General features: G+C 43.8%; 1 protein-coding gene across 2 annotated transcripts in view; it reads left to right on the forward strand.

Moving 5' to 3' along the window:
• tead1b (TEA domain family member 1b) overlaps window positions 1-25,391 on the forward strand; it is a 43,867-nt gene continuing 18,476 nt past the window's right edge. For both annotated transcript variants that reach the window (XM_076155574.1, XM_076155573.1), the window contains exons 1-3: window positions 1-177; window positions 601-726; window positions 12,418-12,670. In XM_076155574.1, coding sequence (XP_076011689.1) covers window positions 12,514-12,670 — 157 coding nt within the window. In that variant the 5' untranslated portion in view covers window positions 1-177; window positions 601-726; window positions 12,418-12,513. The remainder of the gene's footprint in view (window positions 178-600; window positions 727-12,417; window positions 12,671-25,391) is intronic.

A 25,391-nucleotide genomic window follows, 5' to 3' on the forward strand; every position in this document is an offset into this window, starting at 1 on the left:
TCCTCTTGTCATTCCGAGCATTCTTCGCATCTCTGTCAGTGCGAGAGGCCATTCACCTCCACCTTCCCGGCCCACAAAACAGCATAATAACTACACATAAACAACAAAAACAACAACATTACAGTTTAAAAAGGTTTTTTTTGTTTATGTTGGCTAACCATAACGGAGGTGTTTGAGGTAAGTTTCAATGGTAGTTACTGATCCGCATACAGACTTCTGCTCGCCAGCTTTAATGTTTCAGGAAATATTAGACAAATGTGTGAAATTAAATCTAGTATTTTGCAGGTTTTTGCTCGAGGTAAGTGTGCGCTTTCGTAGCAGATGTACAGTAGCTGCCGGTGAGCCTCGCTGTGCTCACTTTCAACACTCTGTTGTAGCTTGTTGCTTTGACATAGCAGCGAAAATCTTTGACATTTTTCACATTTTTGGAAAAGAAGCCCGATCAGACGCCCGTATAAAGCCTCGGGAGCGGCGTGTCCGCTGTCAGATCCCTGCAAACTCACAGCGGCAGCCGGGATAAAGTGGGAATATATCGCAGGAATAACAATTTTTTTTGCACAAGATGACAGTCGAAAACGTTGGTGTTTTTCCTCTCCGTAGTTGCGGGCTCAGCCGGGAGTTGGAGCATTTTGGGACCCGCTCGACAACACCGAGCTGGCTGCGAGACTTGTTGCTTCGCCGCGTTTCGGGGAGGGAGCCGCCTGGAAATCGACAAGGAAGTTTTGTGTAAGTGATTTTTGTTTGTGTGTTTGTTGATTTGCTCGTAACGTAGAAGAAAAGCGTCGCGTAAACTCCTTCATTGTTTAACGTTGCGGGGTGGATTAAGTCCAGTTTTTAGACGTATCCCATCCCTGAATGCACCCAAACAGCACATTTGACCTAATTTATGTTATAAACTGCAGAGTTATGAATCTGTTAGCTGGTTTGTTTGTTTGCGGTTATATGAATAATAACCTCACTCCTGTTTCAGATGTCTAGATGTTATCTAACCACCGGTTGCTTCAAAGGATTATTTTACTAATATCTCCTTTATGGAAATAGACGAGACCACAATGTTATGAACCAAAAAGCGCCAATCGAAGTCTGTAGCGGTTTGTACGTAGATTCAGAGTCGCTTGCTGTAGTTTATGGAGCTTTTGTTTGGGATTTCCTTTATTGTTTTCCATATCCTCCTGCTAGTTTGGGAAATGCCTGCTCAGCTAAAAGTGAAGTCCTTTAATCTGAGGCCAGCTGTGGCAGCCATCTGTGTCCCAAAGTTTCCTCACCATTTCATTCCCAGAGGTTTGGAAAATATACACTATAATGTATTTCGTCAGCTGAAGTCTGGACAGCAGGAAGTCTACTTTGAAAGGGTTTCCACTGGGATGAAATCCTGGAAGAGTCGTGGAATTTGAAATCTTTTTCCAGGCCTGGAAAGGTTTGGGAAAATAGGGAAATATCCCAGTATTTTTGGAAAAGGCTTTATTTTTCATAGCAAAAGTTATGCTGTGAAATGTTGTTTTGCAATACTCTGTTTACATGATTACACCAGAAATCATACAATTTGGTAAGATTTTGGTGTTTAATCTGGTCACAGGGCCAATCAGGTCACTAGGAGACAAAGTGTCCAACGCTTTGATCTGTGATCCAATCAAGATGTGTTTCTCCTTCATCACTTTATCTGAAAGCTCATATTTTAATGTCACACTGTGTCTAGTTTTCCTTTTCCGCAGCCTTTTGTGTCTCTTTTGCACTCAGTTGTGTCGCTCCGCTGTTATCGACATCTCATTGCTTTGTTGTGTTTCATAACCAGTTTGAAGGGAACGTCTAATTGTAGCAGAGTGAATCAATTGGATTTGGGAAGAAATCCAACAAGATCTTTTCTTGGACAACATCCTTATCAGTCCCTCCAGCTTTTCTGCAGGGTTGTTATGTGTTATATACAATAGGCCGCAATTGTACGCGCTGCTACATCATTTTCCGCTTTACCGCATATTTACCGCATACTTTGTTAAGATAACCAAAATCGTGTCAGGAAGCAGGGATCTCAGCGTTCACAGAGCAAACTGGCTGCACGGCTTCAAGGCTGCAAGACGCCAGAGTGAAGAAATCGAGCTGTTGTTTGGTTTCATTTCACATCGTTTAAAAGTTTGTAACATAAATATTTCTACCAACAATGAATATGAAACATGCTAAAGGCAAAGAAGAGGGAAATAACAGACTTTCACCTTTACTTTCTCATTGTTTCTTTATTTTTAAATCACATAGTGGCAGAGTGAAGTGGAGAGCAGCGCTTTAAAGCAACACTGGTGGTATTTAAACTTGGTGAAGAATTAGTGTAAAAGTTGTGATTTATAAAACATCTTTTTAACATTCACAACAAAATTGACGAAATTTTGGTGTTAGGTGTTTGCCTAGTTTGTTCAGTGTACAAGTCCTCAACAAGTGTGGCTTTGCTGGTTTGATTCATAACAACGTTCCAATGACTTCATTTAACTGTAATCAATGAAATACTGTTGTTAGAACAATGTGGTTCTCTGCCGGACCAGAGGAGGAAGAAGATAGAGACAGGCAGTGTTAATGTTTATGTTCTTGATCTTACAAGTTTGATATTCTTTAAGTGACACTTGCACAACACGTTTAGTTTACACCTTTGTAATCTTTTAGTGAGCTGTTGGTGTGCGGCGGCAGTATAAGTCTGGGAAACATTGAACTAAATAATAACTCCATCTTATTTTTATTTAAATAACTCAACTAAAATGTTTGAACCCCTGCTTCCCTCAGCACATCAGTTTGATCAAAGTGTGCTGTGTGACCTCAGATGTGTTGCTGTGTAAAGAAGTCAAACCAGTTCCTAGGAAGTAGAAACATAAGCTTTGTAGTAATCTAATGATCTATGATTCATTCATAAGCGTGGATGCTCACCTTGTGGAAAAATGGATGTTGTCCGATGAGTCTCTGCTCTTGAACACGAGTTCCCAGAATCCTCCATGACACCAATGACTGAAGGCACCTATGTATACTTGTGTATGTTATGATTAGAGCATTTATTTCTCTCTCTCTGTCGCTCTCCTCTCTGTGTCTCTCTCTTTCTCCTCTGTGCGTGTGTGTGTCTGAAGAGACCTCTAAAAGAGAGAGTTGTGGACTTTGTGGATCTATTGTTCTGTCAGCCTGAAGACCTTGACTGACCAGACTGATGCTTTTGTGAGCTGCTGAGCAGACGGTGTTATTTCCTGGAGAAATGAATATTTTTGTCAAAGTTTTTGCCAAATGTGGACTTGAATGATGGAGTTCCTCTCTCCTGTTGTTCAGCCAGAAATGGAGTCTTCTGTCTTGGCCTCATGTGGCACGTGCACCAACACAACTATCTCCTACATTTAAACCTTCTTCTTAAAAGTAGAACAACACTTCAATGTCTCAGCACCTCATGTAGAATGTAGACTGAACACTGAAGCTCTGTTGTAAATGTCTCCACACATGTACGATGGATTGATAAGGAATAGTCTAAATCGTCTTACTCATGCCGAAGTCTCACAATGAAGTTTTGCTGTGAAAAAAACAAATCCAAGCCGTTTCCCTAATGAGCCCTTTGAACACCTTCAGCCATTCATGCTGTCGTGATTAGATGATGCTTTAGAGTAATCTTTTATGCACGGCAGTACCTGACCATTTAGATGCACGGTGCATTAAGAGATTGTAAACGTGTGAGCGAGAGGAGAAGAAGATGGAGCTAAATGAAAATCTCCCTGCATCGGGCAGAGCGGAGCATTAATGTGTTTTTCTCTTAACACGCTCATATTCTGTGTATATCAGGTAGAGAGGCTGATGGATGGAGGGATGGATGGATTCTGATGTTATATTTGGACTCTGCTGTTGCTTTTTTACGCTTTAATTCTTACAAGCTGCAAATTTTTGTGGAAATGGCTTAATTTAGTTTTCCACTCACATTATGTAAACATCATAATCTGATTGAAATTAAGCCTAAATGTTGATGCTGATGTGGCCTTACCTTTAGTTACAGATCTACATTATGAGGTTCTGATCACTTTACTGCAGCACCTCTGCCTGTGTTTCCTCCCCTGGCAGTCGCTGCTTCTTCTTTGATTAACTATCATCCATATTCAACCAAGCATGGAAATGATATGTGAATATATTTGCCTTGTCAAATAATCAGAGTATTGTGTGCATGTTAACATAGTAATCGGTTTCTACTTGGTGTGTTTAACAATTCCTTCTCTGTGCCAGAATGTGGCTGAGACAAATATGGAGCTGCAGCCTAATAGACATGAAATATGACTTTACTTCTGTTTACTTCTTCCGTTTTGGTTCGGTTTGTTATTTGTCCCTTTGTTCAAACTTTTGTTAACAGTTTGGGTTGGTTGACTAGATGTTTTCAGAGCCTCTGGAATTCCTCAATGGAATCTGAATCTAAAAAATCTATCCTACATTTGACCAAATAAAATAACATAGAAAAAGTTTTTATTGCCAAAATCGTTGGGTTAGGAACTGAACCGTGACTGATCTGTAAAGAGCCTGACCACAACATCGCAAATGGCCTCATTAAATGTTGAGTTTTGCGTGAGTAGAATCCCAGCTAACCATCTGTGTTCTCCAAGCATAAAGTCTAAAGCCTAAAGTCTAAAGTCTAAAGCATAATGCCCAAAGCCTAAACGTGCCTGCAGACTTTATTTGCCCTTAGGTAAACTCTTGTGTAGAAAGGGAATTTTAGCGTCTTTGAGCGAGGCCCTGTAAGGCCAGAGGAGAGTGAAGCTGGCTCAGAGCCACTGACGTCATCTAAGTAAATCTGTTTCAGTACTGCAGCCATAAAATGACTGCCAGCTACCGAGTGCACTTTGGCCTCATCAACCACCTTAGTGAGTGCAACAGTTTTCTCTGCAGCATACTTATGAAAGCCCCGGCTGTGTTTAAGTCTAAAGGAACAAGTGATGTTTCTTAGTGAACTTTGACATGAAGCAGGAGGATGTTTCATCCTTTCTGATCCTTTGTAGTTCTTCTTTATACTAGAATAAAATACCTTGAATCAGCATTGAGGAAGTAAGCCTTATAATTTGAACCATATGGCAGCCTCAGTCGTTTTCACAGGGAAATATAATCTACACTTTAAACGCTGTAACCACAATGCAGTTATTAAAGAGCAGCGACTGAAGGGAGTTTGTGACAAGCACTTTATCTTCCAATTTGCACCCAAATCTTGTTTGGTATGAAATCCTTATAAGTGGGGCTGCGTCCCCATCACACACAGATGCAATGCAATCCATAATCCACAAATCATTAAATCATTGGATGAGTCATTTTCTGAAACCACTATAAACATTGGAGTTCTTGACCACAATGAAAGCAGGAAATCCAGGCTTCAACAACTTCCTTTCCTAGTATTGGCTATGGCGGCTTTAGTGCTGTTCAGCTAAAGGAAGGCGTAGAGCCATGGAACAAAGGCACACGGCCACTTCATTTACTCAGACTGTTCAGAATCTGGGGCCTGTATTCAGATGTGGGCTATCTGGGCTCTGTGGTACAGTATTCCACATTTTCCATTCTTCAAGACCATTCATCAATGGATCCTGTTATCAGTCCGGCTCTCTGCTCTGAAGGTGCCTTGGATACACATGGACCAGAGGTTGAGCTCCAACATTAACAAACAGACCTAAATGAAACAAATCACAAGTCTTGGTTACATTACATCATTTCAACTCGGTAGTAAAGAAATCGCACATTGAATATCTTAACTTCATTATTAAATCATTCTACATGTTTAGAGGCAAGCCATACTGCGGAGAGTGTGCAGTGTGAGGACAGTGTGTGTCAGGTGAAGAAAGGCACTCATAGTCGGCTTCCTCTGAGTGTAACATTCGTCTGAGTAAATCCATTTGGAATCACATTATCTACTTCTGTTATTTGGCATTCTGCTGATTTGAATCTAATGATGGTGTTGACATGACACAGACAAATGCACTCTTATTGGGTTTCCTACTGCATAGATCCAACAGTCAGGTCCACCTCAGAGGCCCAGTGGACTCTATTGACGTTACCTTGTCCCAGTAAAGACGAGCATCGATCACGAGAGGATTGTAGACAGACACGCGTTGTTTCCAACATGTCAGTGTTGCTGAGCCGGAGTCAAACAGACACGGAGAAAAGCGGGTAGCGGATTTTTCTCCTCAACTTGTGTGTCTGCTGTGACATACGTGTCCATCTACATTGTTTAGAGACAAAGAAGTGAGTAATCATCACAGAATGCTTCAGTTTGTCTTCCACCGTCACAGGAGTGAAGAAATGGAGATGAGCTGACTGAATGTCTTCTCTCTGCTCGAGTGTTAGATGTGTGACAGCGACTCTGCATGAACACAGGCTACAGGTTACAACATGTTTAATACTTACAACAAAACAAATACTCCGAATAGTCATTTTATTATTATTCACAAATGTCCATGTAACAAAATTCAATCCAAAAACAAATTCAGAGATTGAAATAGTGGAACAGTTGTTATTGTTTGGATAAAAACAAGTCAACAATATTCCATCAATGTCCACATACGTAGTTGGATTGTGGGATTTTGGCTATTTTATGTTGTAAAATAGTGTGATAGTGTTTTATCCTGGTCTTCATCGCAGTAATGGACTGTGTGGCTGTCTTCACCTGTGATCATTCCCAAAATAATGATATTGTGATGTTTAGTCAAAAATAGGATTTTTGAAGAGGAGGCTGGTTTACTCTGAATGTCCAGTGTGTGAGGCAGGAGCCGCACTACGGGGAAACGTGGATGAAAAGAGATAAAGCAGCACACAAGGAGCGGAGCGGAGGACAAGAAGTAAGAGAGTGTGTCTGAATCGGTGCAGCCAGATGCAAATGGTGGCCTTCATGCCCATCACTGTGATTTGTTTTTTCATGCCCGTGCGCACGAGTTCTGTACGAGCCAGCGGCCAGCCGTCAGCCCGCTCTGCTCTCATAACTGTCAGCAGATCCTTTATCTGACGGACCTTTATTTACAGCTTTAATTTCCTGAGCTTTATGTGTTCCGCTTTCACTCCACACCGGTGCCACACGGGCGCACGCAGTCCGGAATGCGCCACACATTTTTGAAAGGCAAATGTCCTCTTTGAGCTTTCATTACATTTTACGTTTCAATAACACATTGTGTTTTTAAAGAATGTTTGGCTGTTACACACCACGGGGACGGGGATCAGGAGGAGAGGATTTTTATATCTTAGATTAACCAATAATTTGAGTGAAGCCTTCTCAACGAGCAGCTGACATATCTGATGTTGTCCAGGTCATGTTGTTTCTCAGTCTGAGGCAGGTAGCCACGGCTGCTTTGACAGATCCTGTAAATCAATCCCATTCACTGGCAAACAAAGATTGATCCCACAGTGGCCTGATGGTCTCTTGCTGGTGGGACTCAGGCCTCATATTTGAGTGGGATGATATCAGACGGATTCAGAGCACCTAAGCCTGTTGGTTTAAAGAGGCATGAAATAAACACCAGGACGCTGCCAAATCACACACACACAACAACGCCTCTGGAAAATGACTTTCAGAAGCTTTTTCATTCAAATCCATATCTAACCATATATCAGTAGTTTTGCGTGTAAAATGGATGTAGATTAATAATGAGAGACTAAGTGGAGAGGCTTTCAGTGTGACTGTAGTAATAAGGGCTCATCCCGACTGTTGGACCACTCAAATACTCCTCAATTACTTTGGGAGTTGAATCCAAAATTACTATTTGTGTTACTACTGAAGTATTTGTTTGGGTTTTGTGCAACAGAGTAGCTACATTGAGGTGGGGTTAATGCATCAGTTACTGTCACACACCCACATTGTGACCGGTTTAAAGCAGACAGAGGAGATATCAAAGAAATCAGCAGATTGGCAGGACTTTACAATCATACTGCAGTGAACTGTGTGGATGTTTGGGAGGATGCAGTGTTTTGCAGAATGCAGTGAATTTGCAGCGGTGCGGAAGGGGTTAAATGGAATCGCTTTTCCCCGGGGGGCTGTTGTTGTTTGCGTACCAGCTGTAATTAAAATATTCCAAATTTTCCACCCCATTTGCTTTTATTTTGTGGGAATTCAGCATAAATATGATTTTACAGAGAGCTGGGCCCCGTGTTTTTAACTCTTCACATGTTTCAGAGTTTGTGTTTCCCCGTGTTTCACCCTGACTGCTATATTGGGCTACATTACGTTCACAGACTCCATTTCCGTTTCCATAGATTTGCCTTTATTTTGTTTTGCATGTCGTCTGAACTTGTAACTCGCTGAGGCTCCTCAAATCTCTGCCGTGTTCCCTTCAGCCCATCGGCATAATTCACTTATTTCAGAGGAGGAAACTAAATGGAATGTCAGTAATGTGTGTAATTGCAAATGCACATACTTTGTAACATATTGCTCAAAGTGGAATGCTTTTGACTCTGCTGCAATAATTATGTAGAGGTGTGTGGATACGGTGTGTTTTTTTTTCTCCTCAACACGTTGAAAACATCGAGTTTTTAAAATCACACAGTAATTACTGTTTTCCGCAGTGTGGTTTGAACTACTGAGGGCCATTATAGGGTGCACAAAAGTCATTCACAGAATCATTACTGCACCCTCTGAGATAACGGCACAAAAGAACTCCGCATGGAAAATTACATTTGAGACCTCTCATCTGCCATTTCATTACCTAGCTCTGTCTGATGGCTGAAATTGGTTCTCTTAATTTAAGGAGCAGGATTCCAGTTTGGCGAGTGGTTTATGTAATCTCTTTCTAAGTGTAATTTCCCCATCATGCCGTGTCACAACTACTGCTCTGCCTAGCTACCAGATCCACTTATGGCATTGTAGACCATCTCCACCCAACATGTCACAAATAAGACCATTTCTATGGCGCATAAGCCGCAAGGACAGGAGCGTGCAATTATCTGTCGGCGGCAACTGTTTTTCTAAAGGTGACATTCATACCTTCTTCTGGCAGACGTAATTAGCTGTGAGGTACTAAGAGACAGCGGCGGTGACAACTCTGCAGTTATTCACAGGTTACACACGGCTAAAGCGTCCTGGTGATGTCAAGGGATGCATGGAGCAGAACGTAGGATTCATGTGTGTGTGAGCACAAACGGACCCGGTCTGTAAGTGACAATAAAGGATGTAGGAGATAGATTAGTCTGATATCGGTCTATTATCTGATATCCGATCCTCAGGGACTCTGCCGTTACAAAGAGCCTGGAAAATTAATTGATTTTGAAAATGTGTTTTCCAGGTGTGGGAGTGTTGAAAGTGCAAAGTGAGGAATTTTGGAAAAGTCAGGAAAGTCTTTGATCGCTCGCCACGGTGAAATCCAGAGAAGTGGTGAGGGCAGCGCGAGGTTCAGCATTCCATTATTGTGTATCGGGAGCTGAGGTGATTCCCAACCGCACACGTTTTACCACTGCACTTAAAGTTCAACCGGATTCATCTTCACCACCTCTCAAACCCACGACCAATGAGAGATGAGATTTGTGTCACGTGGTCTGAAGGGACACAAGCTCAGATCCACCGTGGAGCAAAAAGTTGTATAACACAAAGCAAGTGTGTTTCACGCGTCCAAAATCAGAGCTCAGTTTCTTCTCCGGAGTAGACGGAGAGCTCGAGTCTGTTCCTGCCTCAAATCCATCGCTGCTTATGTTTAATCTGTCCTCCCACTGCAGACAACTGCTTCCTCTCTGAGTAAGATCCTATTCAAGCTGCCCAAGCTGTCAGGAAGTGGGAATAGTAGCATATGTTTCTTCTAGCATGTCAGTTTGCTAGGGGGAATGGGGGGATGGGAGCTAGCTGTAGGGGAAAAAAACTCCCAGAGAGTAGAGAGAGCTTTTACTGAATTCTGTTTTTGTGTGCCGACTGCTGACACAGCACAACTGACTCAGAAACTGATGAGGGAGGGGGAAAAGTCCCGTTTCAACCACTAAAAGGCCAGGATTCTTTCAGATGTGCTCCCCTCATTCTAAACAAATTATAAACTGCACTGCTAATGATTTCCAGCTTCCATTTTCGTTGCAAGCCGGAGTTCTGAAAGAAAATATTTGAACAAACTCAACTGCAACTTCTGAATACAGGGGGAGAAGGGAGTTTTGAGATCTTAAGTTTGGGTTTTGGGTTTCTTGAAAGTCCAGTTTGTTTCGTTCTTTGCCTGTTTGGATGTGATCCGGACCGTACATGAATCCAATAGAATCAATCACAAATGGATCTGGTTTTCTTTCCTGGTTTTGGTCCGTTCCTTTCCAAACACCTGCATGTTGCACTTCTGGCTTATTTGTGCAAAGTTTCGTGTGTTTCATAGGAACTGGAATTTTCATGGCTTCCAATAAAAACGTCAGTCTTTCCCGCTCCTGATAGCTCTGCCCACTGGCCACAAGTGTTTGAGCTCTGCCCACTGGCCCATCAGCAGTAAGGACATTTCCTCCAGCTGCAGCCAGAGGGAGAGATCAGGATGCAGTTGTTGTATCCGCTCGATACGATCTGATATGGCCTCTTCTTTCTGATGTCTTCAGAGGGATACTGGGGCCTTTTAAAGCCCCATAGAACTAGGAAGACTGTTCCATATGAGAGATAATATCTAGATGATCCATACATGCCCACAGACGTTCCACAGACAGCTCTATCGGACCCACCCACACACACACACACACACACACACCCTCCCCCGTCTTTCCCTCTCCGGCTTAATAAACTTTTCCAAACTCACTTGAAGTATTCTTCTCACTATGTGGCTGCTGATACTGAATGCTTTCCAGGCATGGAGGCCACACTGTGCTGACCGCAGCTTCGACTGAACCTCATCTCAGCAGACATCCTTCGCTCATCACCAGCAGAATGCCCTGATTGCTCACATCTGTAGACTCACCACGCTGGCGGGTAGAACAGTATTTTCCGATCCTATGGACAATAGTCTCTTGTTTGGCATTAGTGAACATCTAATGTGTATCCATTGCTGAATTTATTAGCGCTAAGTTCACCCAGGAGCGACGTGGTAATAGACATAAAGGCTTTGGTCTTGGATTGTGTGTCGTCTTTTGTGTTGCCAGCAGCGTTTCCTCTCTTGGATTCTCTATGTGGCTTCGGCGTCTGATTTGTAAAAGGTGTCGTTGGCTGCAGTGGCTTCATCCTTTCATTTGCCAAAAGATTGTTTCACAGGAAACACGCAGGCCTGTTGTCCATACCTCTGAACCTACATTTAACATGTGTCAGTCAGACTCTGGGAGCTGGTGCCCTCTCTTTGAAGATGATGTAATGTCTCTCTTCAAATAAGTAACGTCCTTCTTTAGCTGATCAATAGCTTAAGGTGTTTACTCGCAACTTAGATGTCACTATTTGTTTTGAAACCAAACTGTTTATCCGTCATTGTTTAGGGGCAGTTTGTTTTGTTTGTGGTTGGCGATATCTTTCCTCACACACAAACACACTTAGCCACATCTGAATGCTGCCCAGTACAGAACTTCAGGGGTCCATTTAGGACCCGAGACACAAGATGGGGTGAGTCAAGATTCTATTCAGTCTGAGAGGTTCCTGTGCACGGCTGGATGCAAGCAGGCTGGCACCGCTGGTGTCGTCTCTTTATTGGTTCTGTTCAGGTCACCTGGATATTGATTCGGGTCTCCTCCTCGGGGGATTCTCCTTTGGTTCTCTGAATTTACACCTATTGGGTTCAGGTAGGTTTTCCACGCGTCTGGCTCAGATTGAGTCCAAACATATAACACGTTGTGAAAACCTCTTTTACCCGGGACAGCCTGTCTTATTTGTTGGCCACTAAGCAGCTCCTCTGGAGTAGTGGGGTGTTTTCCCTAATTAGTCATTTCTCACACTAATAGGGAATGTGTGAAGCTAAAACAGTAGCTTTATTTACAGGCACACAGTAGTCCAGCCAACATCAATAGTCCGTCTAAGTCGCGAGACCAAATCAAAATGTTTACTTGATCCGGTTTACATGCATGAATGGGTATGCATTTAGAATGTCCATTTACCGCTAAATCTGTCTAATATCGCTCTTTTATGTCTTTCAATGTCCGTTTACAGCCCGAACAGTCCATCTGATATCAGCCTGCATCTCCTCTTAGAGCCACACTGAGCTGAGACTGATTGTGATGTTTGTATTTCCGCATGCAGCATATTTCCCTTCATATCTACTCAAAACATACAGTGTTTCAGATGTAGTAATTTGCTGTATGTCCTGCGATTGAATAACTTTCAGTGTTGAAGCTGGTAACATGTGTCCCGGTAAATCCAGTCAACACCATGCTTGGCAGAGCCGCAGCTTGTTTGGCAGCTTCTGCTCCATATTGGGCTCATAACTGGGCAGCAGCAGCACCGTGTCCTGTGTTTGTTTTGTTTTTTTGTAAGCAGATGTCCGCGCCGCTGTTGTTAAAATTGACAGTTTGCTTGTGTTTGTTTATTGGGAATTCCAGGTCTCTCCCTAGTCTGGTCCAAGCCTCTGCTTGGAGACCCCAAACGCCACCATTGATCCCAGCAGCTGGAGCGGCAGCGAGAGCCCTGCCGAGGACATGGAGAGGATGAGCGACTCGGCGGACAAACCCATGGACAACGATGCCGAGGGGGTGTGGAGCCCTGACATTGAACAGAGCTTCCAGGAGGCCCTGGCCATCTATCCTCCATGTGGCCGCAGGAAGATCATTCTGTCTGATGAGGGGAAGATGTATGGTGAGTACACTTTTAAGGCTGTGGGTTTCCTTTTTTTTTACTGTAGCTCTGTCATGCAATTTGGCTTCAAACAGCTTCAGAAATGAATACTTAAATACTATACAGTCCCATTATCAATCAGTCTGACACACAGCCACTACTGTGGTTCCTAGAAGTGCAAGTCTATAAGTAAAGCAGCATGAACTGTTCGTCAGTAGCAGATGGCACTGCGGCTGCCACCAGCTGTGCCCCCCCCCCCCCCTCCCCCTCTGCATCCCCCATTCCTGGCGGGGTGATGTCATGGAAAGAGGGAATATTTTCTCTCTGTGGTGTTGGACTGTCTCACAGCCTGTCAGTGTCAAGTGAAAGCAGAAAAACCCCTCAGGGCCTTTGCTCGCAGCTGTCATGTGACCCCCTCCGGCCAAGCAAAATGTAAATTCGAGGAGTTTCAGTGAAGCCCCTCAGCTGCCACCACCACAAAGATGTGGGCTCAGACAGCAACACCCTCCCCGTTGCCTTCTACTGCCCATTCCTTTCTCCCTGTACAGACTGAGAGCACCAGGGAAGCTGTGCCTGTACTGAGGCTTAAAGTGTGACTGTAGAGTTTGAAGAGTTTTAAGCCGTGGAAGCTACGTTGTTTCTCAGGCATCCTCATTATGATGCAGGTTTTAAGATAAGATAAGAGAAGATGAGACTTTATTCACTCAGGATTGCTCATAATAAACAATAACAAATGGTAATAAATCTGCAACATGCTCTCTGTAGTATGTCTTAATTTATTAGGCAGAAACTGGAGCCTGGAACCTTAAACCGAAACTGAAACTGATACAAAAGACAAAAATTTGCCTATTTGTAAACTTCCCACTTAGTAAAGACACCTCTTAATTTTTTAACCACAAAAATGTATTCTGTCATTCACGTATATGTTTGCACCAATCTAACCTTTTGTTTGTAGTTGTAGCTTCTCAATTTAATGTGAGACTTTAAGGATTTTGAAAAATACCTCAAGACGAAAATATGTAAGGTGCAGAAACACACAAGTCATGACATCTGTCCCCGTGGGCTGTGAAGGAAAAGGAAACTTTCTTTCTTCCATCTTCCCCTTTACCCCTGCAGACACATGTAGGCTCATATTGTCTCACCTGTAGTAACAAAGTAGTCGGGCGGTGTTCTTGTTGACATACTCATACACACATGTGAAAACTGAAAGGATTCCGTATGGAGGCGTAATGTCCTAGATGTTCAACCAAATCTAATTGAAACAGCGCAGAGTGCCTGTGTGTCCTGTTGAAAGACGAGGAAGATGAAATGACTGATGTTTTTTTTGGGGGCGGGGGGGGAGAGTGGGTCAGAACTGGTGATGAGTTCTCTCTCCCTCTTCCCTCAGCACAGGTTGGTAGGAGAGTGTAGCAGGGAACAGATTGATTGTACGAGTGCTTTTTCTAGGGACAGAGCTTTTTACACACGCCTGCATATGCTACTTCATCCCCGTGCCAATCCCATCATACCATGAACTGTGACCGCCTCCCCCAAGGCCATGAAGGAATTATATATACTGTGGGTCTCTATAAAGGAGAGGAATGATTACTATACTGTTTACCTAATGGTATTTCGGAGATTAACCCTGAAAATTGTTTAGAATCCATTGATTTATAAATATTAATGGAGATGTTGATGGTTGCTTTAATGCAAATAAGGTAAAGCTATAAGTTTTTCTGTAGCTTTTCGTTGAATTCGGCTTAATCTTGTTCTTGTTTGTTTTGTAGCCAGCTAGCTCATGTTGAGGTTTGATTGAAGTTCCTGAGCTGACTGTATTTCCCAGCATGCCTTTATAAGCATTGGCTTCAGTAACATGGCCTGGCTGAATCTCAACCTTTAATAATTAGTATATTACTGTGGAACGCGCTGAACCTTTTCTAATACAGGATGTAATGAGAGAATGGAGCTATTGTTTGTTTTGAACAGGGCCGCGCTGGTGTAAGTAGTGGGTAAGTAAGTTTGAGTGTCAGTTTGTGGTGAAGTGACGTTTGGAGGCATCTGGGGTTCTAAACGCCCTGCTGCCATATTCTATAAACTCCCTAAAGGCAGAAACATAGTGGTTGGTGTGATTATCCAGATGGTTCCAGCCATCAGGAACTCTGGATGTTTTCTTTGGTATCCTGGAAATGTGTTGCTCCTATTTGGCCTCATTTATCTGACATTCACTGTTTGGCTCTTACAGATAAATGATGTAATGTTCTTTATGAATCTGTTGTCCATTTCCAGGATTTAAACATTGTTGTCTTCAATCCTTGCAGTAATAAATAATCTGTTATCTCCTCTGGCTGTAAACGATCATATGTGCAAAAAATATCTTTGGTAGAACAAATTGAGTCAGAATCCTTTTTGGTGTAGAACATCTGTTTTTAAACCGTAATGCTCAGTGTTCCAATTATAGAACACAATTGTTTTCCTCTGGACCAGGAAGTGTAGCTGGACTGTAGAAGAGTACCTGTTGCTCTGTTGTAAAAACAATTGGGGAGGAAGAATCCCAACAGGTGGATCTCTGTGTAGGCAGAGACATGAAGGCAGCGTCTCCATTGAGAAAACCCAAGTGTAAAAATATGACAGTCACAATGAAGGCGTCCCCTGGGTGTCCCTCTCAAAACAAAGATGCTTTGTTTGCTGTCAGTATTTGTTGCGTGCCTCCCATTTCCATTTGTGAGTGTCTCCTCGGGAACACGGCACGTCTGTGGAATGCTGTCAGAAATAACCCGTGAAGAGGTCCTCCATGCTGCTACAAGGGATTGATTTGTCCAAAACATGGCAGGGATTTGTCTTTTAAGAGGGGAAGGATTCAGCTAACCACAGTAGAGCTGATCGGGTTTAGTCGTCCAGGTCCACAGGGTTTATAAAAGCCACAGACAGACAACACACACAACCTCTCATGGCATCTGACATGAAAGTTTGCTACAAGGAGGCAGGTATTTTGTAGTTGAGAGACCCTGGGGATGGCATAGTGTTCCATACACAGAGCTCATCACAAGAGGAACCGCCCTGAGTGCCCTTAAGCCCTTTGTTATCCTGGTGAAGAGTGCAGTTAATTAGCAACAGTCTCTATAGCAACTGTGCTGCGGTACAAAACAATTTCTAATTTCTGTTCTTAGCTTATTGTTGTGTTTACCTGAAGTGTTTCAGATGTGCTCAGACCAGTATAGGCTGGCGTCGCGCCCGTTCTCCCAGGCTGGGAAGAAAGATGTTCCATCTGCACCCAGGGCACGGCCCGGCGCTCACACCGCTCCCCGAGTTTACTTAGGAGAATGTTTTAAAACGTAAGGGAAGCGGGGGACTCAGGCCCCCCGAGCCAGGGGCCAACCGCTCTGTGCCTGCATAATTCACCTGCTGTGCAAGGCTGCATTTATTTATCCCTGAAATAGAGTTGATAAATGAAACAACACGCTTCACTCAGATTGTATGTTTATTCATTGTGTTATGCATTTGCACTTAAACCCCACAAGCTAAATGACACTGGTGAATTTTTTACCGATTACCATCAGGGGGAAAAATGCCAGAATTGATTTTTTTACTCCATCTCCTGACATATTAATGTGAAAACACATATTTGGTTTTCTAGGCTTCGGCTGGTCCGCGAACACAGTTGTGTTGTTGCGCCCTGAACATTGAGTGTGGGGGTTGTAATTGATGCCTGGCCTGCCAAATAGCTGTGAAGGCGGCGTGATCACCTTTAGTCCAGATAAACAACATTAGTCATCACATTAAGTCCATGTAGTTGTCTTAAAAAAACAGTACATTCAGTCTGAGAAAGAGTGAAGAGCGTGGTCACGTTGTCCTTTCTAGGAAGACGGCTGGACACTGCGTCTCTGTGCATGTTTGCCTGTGTCCTTATGCGTCTTTGATGTAAAGCTTTTCCTGTTAGCACGCTGTTTGCTCTGCCATCTTGTCAGTGAACCAGCCCAGACCCCTCCTGTGGGAACTAAGTGGCACTTGGTTTGCAGAGATGCCAAGGATGAGTTAGATATAATGAGCAGACCTGGCTTGCCCCCAATGGCCCAGCGCTGAGCTCCTCTGGGGCTCGTCTTCTCCGGGCCGAGCGTGCTCTGAGACGGAGTGAGCAGACCTGAGCCTCCCCGCTGGGCAGATAATGAGGAATTCTCGGATCAGCTCAGGCTCCCTGAGTCACCTGCATTCATTCAGAATGGAGTGTGAGGAACTTCATTGCCAGAGAGGCATCACACATCTCCAGAATAATCCCTCATTTGTTCCTCTGCCATTGTTCGTGTAAGACCGCTGTGTTTTCACACACAGTAGCGAAAAAAGCCCAATTATTTTCTATCTTGTTTTCCCAAAAGGAGTTACTGTGGGGTAAACAGCATTGATGTCGTCAATGATGAGGGACACAGGACGTTGTGCTGAATGTGAATTCAGTATTTGAAGGTTGAGGTTGTGACCAGCTAGTTATTTACCCATCAAGGCTTCATCTTGTCTCTTCCTGACTCTCCTGTGGTGTGAAATGTTCTTTAATTTGCTGTTGCTGAACTCTTTGTCTATTAGGCCTTCAAAGGGACGGTGCTGGGACATTATTATGCCGCATACATAAGCAGCAGCATTTAAAGGGGTTGTTTTTCCCCCTGTACTGTCATTTTTTACACTGGGTTCTTGCTGAAGGCCTTTGCGGGGCTCGTCTGGACCGCCGGCTCTTTTGTTGTTCAGCGGTCGGACTCTACAAAGCAAGCAAGCAAGAGAAACCTCCAGATTAGTATACTTGAGGTCAAGTTGATTTCTCTGCCCTTGTTGCTCGATCAGTCCCTACTTATCTCCGGCCCTTCACCCATTTGTGTTTCTGTGGCTGTGAGAGCAATTAATGAAAATCTGCCCAGAAATGGATCTACATTTACCCCTCTGTTGCCGAGCAGCAGAATTGATTATGAAGTGCATATTTTTTGGTTTCAGGGGCCACATTTCACTTCTCCCCCCGTCTCGGTGTTGTGTCGATGAAGCATAACAGGTTGTTGCTTTGTTGAGATCCCAGTTTCCTGCCTGCAGCCCCCGGTGATGTCGGGGTGTTCACGCCTCACGGGGATGCTGAGTGTGAATAACGTATGGAGGCGCTCAAAGTGTAAACGCTATCGATGCTGACTCTGAGCTGTGATGAGATTTTATTGACAGGGGCTATAACAGGAGGACAAAAGTACTTTGTTGTTGTCACCTGTCAGGCAGAGATGGTATGTTACGCTTTGGAAATGTGAAATATTTGTATTCATCTTAATCAAATGGACAAATCAGATTCCATTCACATCTACCAGGGCTCAGCTCCACACTTAGCTCTGCTAGCTGTTGCATTTCCCTCCACTAGAAGCCAACAGGACAGATATCTGGCTATTGTGGGTGTGCATGCGCGTGTGTGTGTGTGTGTGTGTGCATCTTTGGTGGCTCCCTTGACCTACAGGGTGTTGGTTTGGACTGGATTATTAATATTGAAGGTGTTCGTCATTTAAATCAGTGCAGCTCCGATGGGCCTCTGACCAGAATGTAGAAAAGATACAAAAACACAGTCTGAATAAAAGTCACACTCCAGGAAAATGTGATAATAAAATCCATCAAAAAAATCAGGATCTATTGTTGAAAGGTGGAATCAAGTCCAAAAGTGTAAATGATCTTCCTCTTCAGACTCGCAGAGGAAGAGTTTGAGCTTTGAATGTTTGTTTTCCAGTGGAGTCGCTCTCTTCTTGGTTTGTTCATTGTTTTGCTGCTCGGTTGCGTTTCTGTCCTCAGCATTAAAACGTAGCTTTAGAAAAGAGTCCCAGACAGCCTGATCAATGAGTCTGTGTTTGTGACTTGGCATTTTCCACCGGTGTGTATGTGTGTGTGTGTGTCTGTGTGTGTGTGTGTGTGTGTGTGTGTATGTGTGTGGAAGCGTTTTGTCCTGAATGGCTGGATAACAGGCTGCTGCGGTGCTGTGCCTCAATCAGGAGTGCTCGGGGTGTGTCCCGGCTCTGAGGTCTGTGTGAGGCCCTCCGAGCCGGCGTCTGGTTTCAGGTTGCATGTTCCCAATTGGCTGCTTTTGTTTGACTAAAACACAGCGAGACTCCGGGCTTCTTAAAGATGCAGTGTCACGCTCCAGCCTCTGTTCAGGAAATCATCAGTTTTCCGCGGGTGACATCATATTTCATTGATGAAGCTCTTGTATACTGATGAGATCATTTCATACTGATGGGATCATTTTGTGTAATCAGCATATGAATGGCATCTGAATGACTGTGATTCTCTCATCCCGAGCACCGCAACTACACTCCAGCGTGAACAGACGCTGATGATCTGTTTTTCTCTGCCGTCTGTGCAGAGAGAGACGAGGGGAAGAGAGAGTCCCTCCACTCAGACCCAAACCTCTGGAAACAATGTGAAGCCTGGAGGGGATTTCTGAGTTATAGAATGACTTACTGCTGCATTATGGCCTCACCGCTTTGAATAAGAAACGTTTCATCATTTATTTCTCTGTGTTATATCTTTGATGTCACCTTGGAAGTTGGTTTGTTTATGGGGTCATTTTTTGTACTTACTGGCTGAAATTTAAGGCCATTTTAAAGGCACTTCCTGTCGTTTAAGTCATTTAAATCCTAACATCTCAACGAGTTGGGGAAATCGCCGCAGACCTTTGCCAGCTGCTTGGACACATGGAAACACTTCTGTGCAGCTGAATCCACAGTTTTCTGCTGCATCGTCCTCCAAACACATCATCATTCCAGGAGTTTACCTGAAGCAACTCGGTGGGATTAATTATGGTTTGACTTTAGCAGCCTCACTTAATCACAAACTCTGAATTTATGGCCACCGTATTTCTTCTTCTTGTTCCGAAAATGTGGAATATACGGTCAATGTTGCCCGTTGCCTGTGGTTGCTTCCTTCACTGCACAGAATGATTCATTGCTTTATGAGAACAAGCATTGGTTGAAATTCAAAGTGACTGCTTCTTGATTATGTTTTGACTGTGAGGGATTACAATTACATGCACATTAAAACTGGATTTATACAGATTAAAACAATTAATGGATTTATTCAAATGTCATGCAAACTCCTTTAACATGACGGAAATCACCTATACTTTCTCCAGGTATCCAGATTCTGCTTCTGGAAACAGATTTGCATTTAAAGCAAATGGAGTGAGACACCTGCCTGCACATGCATTTAGTCTCCAGGTGGACTCTCCTCATGTGTGTGTATTCTGTGAAGCACCAGCTCTAATCCTGTCTGTGTGTTTATTTGGTGGCTTTTATGCCTTAATCACAAAGATCTGAGGGTTATGTGCAGGAGGTTTAAGTTTTCTCCCTCCAAATGTGGATTCAGTGAGCTGCCAACTCTCAGCCTCAGGTCCTGTTTGCTCTTGCTCAGTCAAAGTGAGGCGGAGGAACGCGTCACGTCCAAAACTTTTCCTTTACACATCTCAGTCACAGCCAACATGTTCTACTTTGTGCTCGGATGCAGAATTGATCCCCAGAGATGGAAAATATTGATTTGAGTCAATGTCTTACTTTGTGGTGAGGGGGGGGGGGGCAGCGCACCTCGGTGACTGTCAGCGCCATGTTCACACACCGGACTCGCCACACAGCCGCTTCCTCAGGAGACTCATAATTACAGCCGTCCTCTCAGATTAGTCCGGCAGCTTGTCCAACTGTGGTTTGGCTCCCTGGTCGTTTATTTCATCCCTTCCTTCTCTCTTGAGAGGCACACCTCAGCACAGTGACCAGGCCAGCCTCTACTATAATGTATGTGATGATAAACACAGCGACTCCTAATTGATAGAGTGATTCAGACGAAGGGCTGGCTGTGCAAATTGTTCCCCTGCGAGCGCGTTGCACAGAGTTGGAGCTTGCCGGTCTGAGCGTTGCGGCGCAGGGAGAGAGGAAATAGGAGGGGATTGACCTGCTGAGTGATGAAGAGGCTGCCTTGGCCTCCTTTGGCCTGTCTGAATGCAGGCATGGTTCAGCAGGGGTTGGCTGCTGTAATGTTCTCAGTGTCTCCAGGAAGGCTGGGGTGAGCGACCCGCTGCTTTGTGATGTCTTGTAAGATTTTGAGAGAACATCTCACCTTTAAACCCTCGCTGTTCAACCAACACATTAGCTCAACTGCTGTCTTAACCCCCCTCCCCCTCCCCCTCCCCCCCGCAATCAAGCTTTTATCCAGCTCAATAAGGTCGTTGGAAGTTAAGTATTGATTTCTTTTGGTGTCCGGATAAAAGAATGGATTTTTAAAGAGCCGTTAATTACAGCTGTACACATCATTAAAGGGAGAATTAGTTGTTCCATAGCCAGAGTTTTAGACGTTACAATCGTCCATTAACTTCACAGTCTAAATATTTGCTATGCCTGTTGTTAGGAATTCTCCCTCCTTTCCAGCAAAGTCGCAATTCTTGTTTTGATTCCTAAGATTTTTTTGTCTAATTCTATTGAAGTGTGAGATTTGTTCGCCGCGTATTTTACTTCCTCTGATCTTGAAACTGGAGGGGGAAGGGGAGGAGAGGGAGGGGGAGGAGAGGGAGGGGGAGATGCTGTGGACCAACAGGGAGGATAGACTTCGGAATGTGACTCAGGATCTTTACGCTTGATTGTCAGCACACGAACAACTGAAAAATATCGTTTCCCTACATGTTCAACCTCTAATAGGACATCATTCAATATTAAACATTACAGTGTGAAACCATAAGAAAGTCTCTGCGTTGTGCCACAGAAGCCTTCTCTGTAGATCCTTGTTACATGCGGTTCTTCAGCTCACTCTACAGCAACATGACATGGTTAATTTGCAGATACTGCAGGACATAATACAGAATGAATGAGAATTGGATTTGGGCTCTGCAGTGCTGCTTTGTGTTTGAGCACAAATACAAACTAAAGCAGGGGGAAAAAAAGCTCTATTAGCTGTTACTGTTTCCTTAACAAGCCAGATACTATGAGACTAAAGGGAGCACACGTCTAACAAAGAGCAGAAATGCGTGAAACACTGTATAAATAACATCTTAGAATATAGTTGCGTAATAATGTGTAAAACCACACAGTCGGTTCTTTACTTAAGCCACCTTTGGTTGTGAAATTCTTCAATGAACTGCTCTTAATGGAAGGCTTTCTTGTTTTTATGTCAATGCTTTTCATGTCTAAATGACAGCTGAATAGAAGCCGAGCCTGTGGGAATAGCAGGAACACCCATGTACAGTGAGAGGAGGAGGAGGAGGAGGAGGAGGAGTGGAACAGCCTGACAGCGCTCATGAGACAACACACGGTGCTAAAACAAACATTACCACCGCCGCCGTAATTACCATCCAGCAGAAATGTGCAAAGGAAACAAATACATTAAAAATACATTAGTTTACATGCGACAACAATGAGAATATTTATATTTACTTCCTGTAATTCACAAGTGGTTTAGCAGTAAGTGCATGTTAGAAACATAAGAGAGGAAACTAAAGAGGAACCTTCAGCATGGAGAGAATATGTACGGGCTTTAACTCCACCTTTGATGAGGGATGATGTGCTTCTTTAGCTGTGCATTCATGTGTGTGTGTCAGGGGAGGGATCGAGCTGTGTGTCTCTGAGAACAGTTTTAGTGAGCATGGTGTTGTGTGTGTGTGTGTGTGTGTGCAACTTTGACATCTCTCTCAGAAAGCCATGTTTCCAGTGTGAACACACTACGAGGGGTTAACAGCAGAACAGAGCTCCACACACTGAAGGCTCCTGAGCTCTCATAGCTGTGACCTCTATGAGTCAGAACAGAATAGAGGGAAAAGATTTGTATGTGCTGAACAAACACCTTCCTCAGGAAACACCTGTAGGATCAGAGGAGTTACACACATGCAGATTAAACCGGACATGTTCTGGGCCAAGCAGCTTTCCATTACATTATGGTGTTTGCATGTTTAAATAATGATTTCATTCATATAATCAACATTTTAATGCACACATCAAAGAAGCTGAGATCAATCTAGCTGGTTGCTCCAGCTATTGAAACACCCCATGGTGAGATTCTGCACCGTGTTACCCCAGTAACCAAAACTTGTGTTAACTAAACCAATACATTGTGCGGTGACCAATCAGAACGACACTGAAAGCAAGATAGCATTCCTCACTAAACTTACTGCTTCATTCTGCCGAGTTGCTCCATCACACTGAACCTGTTTGCCGTCCCATCTGGGCGACACAGTTCCTGCTAAAGGGGGCACCATCAATTTCTTTCAAGCCACAAGTCACAGGTTGTCCTCCACTTGGCTGCTGCTGGTTTCCCACTGATGCTGAATGTGAACGAGGCTTCCTGGCTGCTATTCCCAAACCTGGGACAAATGCCTTCATATTGTTGGTTTAGTCTATTGTCATGCAAATGTGTGTCTGAGACCCTTGAGTCATCTATCACGGTTGACAGGAAAGCTGGGGCCTTTGTGCCGGCAAAACACAAACACACACACACACACGCGCGCGCACACAGAGTAACGACACAATTTGGGTTCTGACTTACGTAACTCTCAGGTAGAAGAAACAAAAGGAATAAATAAAATTGAAGGTTTGACAAAGACTTTTTCTCAATCATTATGTTTACATGCATATTAAAACTTAAATTACCGTCTAATTAAGGTTATAAATAGATGTTTGTTTCAACGTAAACACTACAATTTGATTGAAATCAGCGTGAGTCAATATGAGGTCACTCTGCTGCACACATTGACTCAATGTAACGATCCTGGCTGATCAACTGTGTGATGTCAATGATCCTTGACTGTTAATTATATACTTTTATTAGAAATGAGTATTGTTCATGTATTGTAAGCGTTGTATTTAGTATTGTTCAGGCAATAGTTTGCGATGATGTAAGTGACCTCAAACTGTAACCTAGCAGGACACCTTTGATTTAGATTGAATGAATGTGTGTGTAATTATAACAAACAAAGATGAAGTAAGAAGTGTCACTATGAAAGAAAGAAGGACGGAAGCAGGTGGGAATGGTTGCTATGCTCTTACATGCTGCACCGCTCTTCCTCCCCTAGCCCGCTCTGCCCCGCTCTACCTCCCCTGGCCCTCTCTACCCCGCTCTGCCCCTCTCTGCACCGCTCTGCCCCCTCGTGCCGGCAGACAGAGCGGAGCGGTGGAAGCCACATGAAGCGCTCTGCTGAGTGCACATCCAGGCAATCTGCCGACCGCTCCTCAGCCAGGCCCGGCCCGGCCCGGCCCCGTCTCACGGTGGAGTGCCGGGCCAGATGTGGCTGCGGTTGTGCCTGCATTAGGACAAAAAAGGAGCTGTTACAGGAAATGGCTGCTTTTAAAAAAGAGGAGAGAGAAAAAAGGCCCGAAAATAAGTCAAGTTTGGTTCTGGCCACTTAAAGGAGATTATGAGGGCAGTTAAAGCCTTTAATATGCCATTACTTCAATTAGCCTCAGTGTTTGTGTTGCACATCTGCATCAGGCTTTGGTTTGTGTTCATAACAAGCTGTTTGTTTGCAGGGTTACTCACGAGCGCCACAGTGCAGATCCATGGAAAACCAAAACCCTGAAACATGAATCTGTTGTATGGATTTGTTGGCTAATCCCTCCCAGTTTGTTCTGCCTTTATAATGTAAAACCTTTTCAATGGACAAATTAAATGTCTGGTGAAACTGAAGCCTTGTGTATCTCGACATCGCCTCCTTCAGATAAAGACGTGCGGTCAAACCCATAAGAAATCTCCCAAAACACAATCAGCAGATAAGACCTTCACATTTACTAATTCTTTTTTATATATCAGCACATTTAATATTTGTATATTTTATTTCTTTTTTATAAAAGATGATAAAATATTGCAGATGCTGGCCCACTAAAAAGATGATTTATTTCAGGGCCCACTTTATTGTCTGGCGGCTATTTTCTCTCGGTGTCACATTGAAATACTTCCTGCAGAAATACAATGGAGTTTGATACGGGAGCATTTTACAACTAATCTCAGTCATCCGGCGTAAAAGGTCAGGTTTTGATGTCAGCCCGTCGCTTTCAAAGACCAGGAGCTTATGTTGCAAAATGTGTTCAGTTTGAAGACAGGGACATGAGCCGGTGCTTGTGTTGTGCCATTAATACAGATGTCTCTTTCTCCTGGTTGGTCACTGGGTGTAGTACAGAGGAGTGTGAGGCACTGGAGCTTCTTCTTCACAGGTCCAACATTTTCCAACCAGACTCTATGGAAGCTTACTGCAAGCCTGATTGGAAGGTTTCACATTTTGTTTGCAGAAACCAGTTTCAGGTCCCAGGTAGATTTCATTCAGTGATGTTTTGAAACCGAAAACAATGACTCTTAAGATTAGTTCGTAAAAAACGGATTTGAATATTGAACATGTTATGGGAAGTGGTTTGTGTGTGTGGTGTCTCTGAGGCTGATCCTGTGTGGACTGGAACAATACACTCCATTGTGTTTCACAACAGAGGGAGCCTGTCTCAGGTTCCTTGGAATAAGGATGCTGAGGGCCAAATTGGATTTCTGAGTGAATGAGGAATCAGCTGCTCGGGGGCCGGTCTAAGGAAAAGTTGAGCCACGGTCTCAATGTGGGGCTGCGGCTCAAGTGCCATTCACACATCCCGCATCCTCCGGGGTCATTGAAATTCGGGTGGTGGAGGGGTGTTTGACTGTGACCAGGTGGATGGAGGATCTGCTCCTCCAGCTGCTGAGCAGCAGGACTCTCTTAAGGGTGGTGATGGCGGTATGAATATCAAATCCTTTTCCTGCTGCTTTGAGTGACATGAAC

The sequence above is a fragment of the Genypterus blacodes genome, unplaced genomic scaffold, assembly GCF_046128005.1.
Source record: "Genypterus blacodes isolate CSIRO-AG114 ecotype Tasmania unplaced genomic scaffold, CSIRO-AGI_Gbla_v1 ptg000067l_1, whole genome shotgun sequence".
Classification (NCBI taxonomy): Eukaryota; Metazoa; Chordata; class Actinopteri; order Ophidiiformes; family Ophidiidae; genus Genypterus; species Genypterus blacodes.